The 6,970-nt window shown below is 40.3% G+C and overlaps 1 protein-coding gene across 1 annotated transcript in view; it reads right to left on the minus strand.

Annotated features, from left to right (window-relative positions):
• Nucleotides 1–2,226: 2,226 nt before the first annotated feature.
• The window catches only part of ZFPM2 (zinc finger protein, FOG family member 2), a 13,709-nt gene continuing 8,965 nt past the window's right edge, over nt 2,227–6,970 (minus strand). The window contains exon 3 of the mRNA XM_010152191.1: nt 2,227–5,706. Coding sequence (XP_010150493.1) covers nt 3,215–5,706 — 2,492 coding nt within the window. The 3' untranslated portion in view covers nt 2,227–3,214. The remainder of the gene's footprint in view (nt 5,707–6,970) is intronic.

The following is a 6,970-nucleotide window of genomic DNA, read 5'->3' on the forward strand; positions in this document are numbered from 1 at the left end:
TTGCATAGGTGATTTGATAAATAATTAATAAACCTAAAAAGTGCAAAAGCAGAACTAGGGACGAGTCTATGTTAAAGAGGAGTTTTTAGCAATGGGCGGTTTACCTGTCCTATTATCACCTCGAGCAAATGCACAGGTATAACCTGAAGAGAATACAATAATCAGGTGGTCAGGAAACAGGTTTAAGTAGTTTATTCCTGTAGACAATACTTATGACTTAAACATAGACAGGCTTAAAGCCCCCAGGTGGGATTAGGCCAGTATTGTGCAAACTGGTTTAAGAGACAGGAGGGAGATTTCTGGCTGGATGAAATTGCTTATGTTCTTATTTCAAATGAGTGAATTAAAAAATGGGTGCACTAAAGAAAGTAATACATGGAAAACAGTGGGTAAAGTTTTGGAAAACATGGTTCCTGAGGCCAGCTATTTGAGCACCTATCTTCATTAAATGCTTTCTATATTTAACACATGTATAAGAAATCAACTGTACATCATCCATATCTGCTACTCACCCAGCTAGTGTAAAGTTCCAGGTTCAGAGAGCGTGGTGGTGTAACTTTGGGGTTTAGCACATGTCAGCATGGCAGAGATGCCAGGTGGTCCAGTGAAGTGAGTAAAATGTGTACGAAACGGAGTAACTCCGTACAGGTTGCGCTTGTTTTGAACGTGTAAAAATGGGACTGGTCAAACAAATTGGTGATTTATAAAGAGAAAATGCTACCAGGTACATGTTGTTGTGTGAAAGCAATTGGACTAGACAGTGGGAAGGATATAATGCAGCATGGCAGGCTTCAATTTACCTCTGCAACCTATCAGGTACCCTCAGCATTTCCAGATCAGAAATGCTCTCTGATAAGGCTTTTCCCTTTCAGCACCACCTTCCAGCAAGTTACTCCCTTTAACCCTGATACTCTCCTTTACCTTCTCACAGTCTAAACACACCCGTAGAGCTCAGCAATTGTAAATTACACTACCTGTGGCTTTCTGACCAACTTCACCTCAAAGTTTTCATCTGTGCATGTAGATCCTTCAGAATTAGCTTTTTTTGATCTGGATGTAATCAATTAGTTCTTTAAACCAATTTTGTATGATGGATAATCTTCATTTGTCACCAAGAAGGTCAAAATACACCATCGATCTCAAATATTGTGGAGTCTTAGATATGGTATTTTCTAATAAGTGTTTAATTGATGAGGATGATTTGTCTGCTTTATTCTCCCTGTGTTGGTAATGCTTTTTCTCCTTCACAAGCCTTACCACCCAAGGTGTTTACCTTAGGACCGATTTTGTCCCTTCTGAAATTAATCAAACACCTGTTCTCTTTGTTGAGTGTGAGAATTATCACAAATTTAAGCACTCCTGTTCTGTATTTAAAGCCCAGCTAACAAGCAGAGTTAGTAGCAATAGTTTTGGAAGCGTTTATTACTTTTGCTACTGGATCACATGTACCGGTTCAGCCACACTGAGAAATAAAAAAAGAACCAATTCAGTTCCAAAGTCCACAGGGGTGGGGTTGCTGAAAGTCAGTGGTATTGCAGACCCCTAGGCTGGACACCAACTGGCTGCTCAGCTGAAACACCATCCTTCATTGTATTTGCTTCTGCGTTGTTTCTTCAGCTGATACAGGAACTGAGTGAAGTACAACTGCTAATGTGACTATGCAGGTCATGGCTTTGCTTTCGAATTTCTAGGATGAAAAATGCATCAATAGGTCACTTTGATAATATCAACTTTTTCATGAAAAAGTGTACAGGAGACTGAACAATTGCAAGAGAAGGGTATTAATTGTACATTATTTCAGATTTTAATATAACATAAATTATTGAATATTGTTTCTCTTTTGAATTAGTGGAGCAAGCTACTGTTCCATTTAAACCAATGTTACTGTTTTTCATACTGGACCACCTCAGTGTTCCACTGATTTTGACATCTGGCAGTACTGTCAAGGAAGTATGTCTTAGCACCAATGGTGGGAACAGCCTTCCTGGTTTCAGACCTTCACATTTGAAGTTTTAGCTCACTGAAGTTGTCTTAGACTTGGTTGTGTTAGTGACCTGTCAGCAATGACTCCCTCAAAGACAGAGTACTCATTTTCTCTTTGAACACTGCTTCCACTGAAGAGAGGGCAATGTTAACATGCTCCTAAGAGCTTCTTTACAGTTTGAGAGCTCTAAATCCTCCTTGAAAAACAAAATAGCACAAATTTAAAGAAATTACTGCCAAACATCTCCAATGATCTGGAATTTTATTCCATCCATATACATGCATAGTAACAACATTTGTTGAGAAATTATTTCTATCAGAAGTAGAACATTATCTTTGTGATCACCAGTTGCAGTATTGCTACTCTTATATTTAAATATATCTTATATATGAATTGGATTCATAATTGCAGCATTGAGTTTAGGGTTTTGTTTTAGACTGTGCCTTTCAAAAGATAAAACTGATTGATATGACCTCATTACTTACAATACTGCTTCCAGTAATTTTGTTCATTCTTTATAAAGTATTGCATTTAACAGCAAAGGTTTAAAAATTGAGACAGAGATGCATCGGCGAAAGAAAATACAAGTACTATACAAGAAAAAAATTGCCATCTTCATTTAACGTACGTTTCAGATTAAGAAAGTGGACAGAAACATACTGCTACATACAAATGCAAAGCCTAATGACTAAGGTATTGTATCTGCTAAAATATAAAGTGCAAACTGAGCCCAATTGTTCAAAAAATTTAAATTTTAAGGCGAACTTTACAGCATAGTTGAAACTTCTTTGCAAGTTATATTTTAGCATATACATATATCTGCAACAGCATATAAGAAAAAAAAATCAGGATACACAAGTGCTTTTGAAGCTATTTCTAAAATGCTTTTCTGTATTGTTTGTGACTAGTTTCTTTAAAATCTACTATACAGTGCAAACCATATGTGCTACACAATAACTATACAATAACATTACAAATGACTTTAATATAAAGTTTTTAAATAAAAAATAACATAACTACAGCTATGAATACTGCTGGTAAAATAAATTAATATTTTTGAAAATGGCACCAATAATACACTTTACTAATGGACTGTAATGAAATTACACCTTTAAGTCATCAACTCAGCAACAGTGAAATCTCCTGATTGTCCGGATGTAATTCAAACAGCTTTCTTTAGACTGTATGGAACAATATGCTAAACACAGGTACCAAAGGTGACCGACTGTTTCATTTGACATGTTCTGCTGCATGTGACGAGCAATAAAACTTCTTATGAGTTATAAAGTTTGAAAGGTTGTTGAACTGGATGTCACACAGTCGGCAATACTTTCCACTGGTTGGGGCCTGGGCAGAACCATTCACGCCTTTAGCTATACTAGACAACTGTTCCTCTGCTGTAGGAATTGTTGGAGAGACATTTTCATTTGCAGTTAAGGGATTCTCAGAGATCCAAGAAGGAGACTTGTGCCCATCTTCATGCAGAGGATTCTGCGAAATGTTCTCCTGTTGTGGGTTTGCGGCAGGTCTTTCCTCCTGTTTCAGTCCCCCATTAACTATTACCATGCCTCGGTTTTTCGGCAATAGCGGAAGAGACTCTTTCTTCTGCACAGCACATCCATTGGAAGGCACCTGGCCTTTAGGAGATTCACCTTCTGTATTTGTGCTTTGATCTAAATCAGTGTTATGAATGACGAGAGAACCAGAAATGTAATCACTTGGCTTTATTCCATAATATGGAGAAAGCTGATCTGCTCCTTTAGCTTTCTTTATTGCTCCAGGGTAAAGGCATTGTGGAAGAAACAAATGTTTGTTTTCTTCTTTTGTAGCAATAAGCTGGGCTGCTTCACTAAAGACTTTTAGTCCTTGAAGTGTTGCTAAGTGTGTGGAAAATAAGTTTCCATTAGGAGAGGACTGTTTCGAGTTTCCATTTTTCTCACATTTGATTATGCTTCTTTCGTAACTGACATCCGGGCTGTTTCTTTCACTTTCTGGGTTTTGAAACACCTTACTGTCGAGCTGTCCCAGGTCGTTACGCTGATGGGCAGTGACAGGGCAAAAATTCTGCTTGTGAGCCAGGTAGTTCTCTACCTTGTTAAAACTGATCTTGCATACTGTGCACTCATGGTAGTCCAGCAGCCTTTTGGGAGAAGTGGATGTCCTCTCCGACGGGGGCAAGCATTTTTTACTGAGGTCTATTGGCACGTCCATCTCCAAGCAAGACACAGTGGAGTGGGGAGTATCACACTTTGAAACTGGAACGCACTTGTTAATAGACAGTGATGTTTCCAGATGCTTCGAGACTATTCCGGGAAAGATATCACATCGTGGATGGTAACATTCTCCAAGGCCCTCTGTTGACTCTTGAGTAGATGTACAAGGATTGCCAAGATTAGCCACTTCTAGAAATCGCTGTTGAACTAGTGGTGGCCTTTGCTCTTGCTCTGGCAGGCACATCTCGTACATCTTCCTTCGCTTTCGGGTACGCATCGTTCTCTGCATGGCAGGCACTTTGTTGGAAGCGGACCTCTTCAGTGGGGGATCGTGGCGAGTGGCACAGTAGTACTGCTTGTGGACCATGTACGTTTCATGTCTGCTGAAAGTAATATTACAAGCTTCACACGTGGTCTTGTTGGGATCACTCTCCCCCTCTACCAAAGGAGCACTGGGATTCTTCACATCTGAAGGTTTTCCATTTATCTTCTCATCACCGTTGCTTGCAGTTGACAACTTCTTGGATTGTGCAGTAAAGTCTTTCTCATTACTTTTGTTGTTTGGACCGATCAAATCTAAAACATTGGAAGAGTTTATGCAAGATGTCTGTAGAAGTTGATTCTCTGGATCTGATGTGTGAGGAGCTGCATTCAGGATGTTTATAGAGCTTTGACCATTGCTGGGACTTACAGCTTCTGGCATTTTTTCTGGAACACTGGAAAAATCTGGTGACTTTGCCATCTGCTGCCATCGGCTGCTGCAGTAATGCTTTTTGTGTACCAAGTAGTTGTCCAAATTATTGAATGTTATGTTGCACTCAAAGCACGTAGCCCCTTTGGGCATCAATGGACTGTAAATTACAGGAGGATAATTGCTACTTCCATGCCTCAGTCTTCGATGGACCAGTTCAGACATTTTGGCTAATATCTCTGAAGCCTGAGGAACCACAGTGATGTCCTGGGGAAAAGCAAACTGGGAAAGAAAAGGTCCCATTGGGAAAGAAGGACCAATATTAGGCTGAACTGGTGATGAAGCAAGTCTTGGACTGGATGGTTCAGATTTTATTTTAGTGTATGAAAAACTCTGCTTATTTGTTGCAGGTTGTGTTTCTGGCCTCTGGTTTGGAAGGAAAAGTGGAGCCTTTTTTTCACATTTATCAAGCTCTGTATCAGAACTTGCATCTTTAGTCTGCATGGTCTTTTGGCTCTGGGGAACATCATTTCTGCTCAACAGGTCCGTTGCAGACTGTAAACCTTCTTCGTTTCCACTTGGAGAGTGTTCAATGTCACTTTCTCTCTGAATCTTGTTGCCAGAGACATGTAACTCTTGGTGCTGCAGTAGCTCCCTCTGAGTTTGGAAGCCAAAATGGCAGTGATTGCACCTAAAAGCAGCTTGAGTAAGATGCGAGAACAGGTGCTGATGAAAGTTAATCACTGAGTCTGCAGTGTAAGTACAAACTGTGCACTTCAGACTAGCACCGGGTGGGAGAAATTCTTCCATTTTCACTCCTACAGAAAAGACAAGTAAAATACAAAATAAAGTTACTGTTTTGCCCTTCATGAAGCATGCTGGAAAATCAGTTGCAAGGAAGGTACAAAACCAGTGAGAACAACTAATTTTATCTGATAGGATGGTATTAGTCGCCCTGAAATACTTGAATCGGTTCAGAATTTCTTTCCTCCAACTTTTAGAGTATATTCCCAGACTTCTGCTCTGGTTTGGAGAGCCTTAGTATCTTCATGCATTCAGCAGAGATGAAGGGAGAGTACGGGAAAGGATAAAAATAGCCTGGACTTATTCTAAATGAGAAGGTCTTAGAAATTACAGTTCCAACTAAAGGAGCCATAATGTTCCCCATATCAAATCACTGAAAATTTTGAATGCACCGAAAGCACATCAAGGTCAAGGGGCTCAAGGGTATGATGTACCTTGAGGCACAGCTCTCAAACTCAGAGTCACTGAAAGCCACAGTCAGAACAGAAGTAGAACTTTGAGCATCACTGATGCTCATTTCCTTGCCTGCATGAGTTGGCTGTAGTGTGGGAACAGGAAACAGAACTAGCCTATTCAGAAAGGACTCACGAGTAGCGTTGGTGAACGGAGCAGGAGGTGTAAGAAACACACACACATGTATACAATGCCTTGGTTTGGTAAACTAGGTTTGTGGTAGTTTGACATTATAAAGCTGTAAGGCTTGTGGGAAGTCATTGTGGTGTACCTGGAGGTCCTCACTTCTCTCCTAGTACCAGTGACTCCCTCAGTTTGAATGACATCTAATCTGAACTACTCTTGGCCTCAGAGGCCGAAGAGAGCGGAGGCAACACACAGCACTTTAATCAGTGTTTGTTCCCCATCAGGCACTTTTTCACCAGGAGGGTATACCAAGCTTTAGCTCCTCCACTGCTATGAGATGGTGTTTCATATGCTTCCACATGTGATACAGTCACCCTGGAGTGTCTCTATGGGCTCTGCATTTCAGTTGGGGCTCCATGATCCGGTGGTGTGGGTTTGCTACATCCACCAGTGTGATCGTTAGCAGAAGTTGAAGCAAACACAGGGCTAGCTTCCAGGGCATTTGGAAAAGGAACGTTTCATTCCTACTGCAGAAGCTGCTACAACTTGTGATAATCTGTACAGAAAAATAAAGACTGACAGGATCAGAAAGAGAGCAAAAATGATTGAATTGACTGGTTTATGACTAAAAAGAAGGGGAAGGCCTGACTTTTAGACTCTGATCTAAGAAATACCTAAAGATTCTTACTGGAAATTCAG

This window comes from Eurypyga helias, unplaced genomic scaffold, assembly GCF_000690775.1.
Source record: "Eurypyga helias isolate BGI_N326 unplaced genomic scaffold, ASM69077v1 scaffold3755, whole genome shotgun sequence".
Classification (NCBI taxonomy): Eukaryota; Metazoa; Chordata; class Aves; order Eurypygiformes; family Eurypygidae; genus Eurypyga; species Eurypyga helias.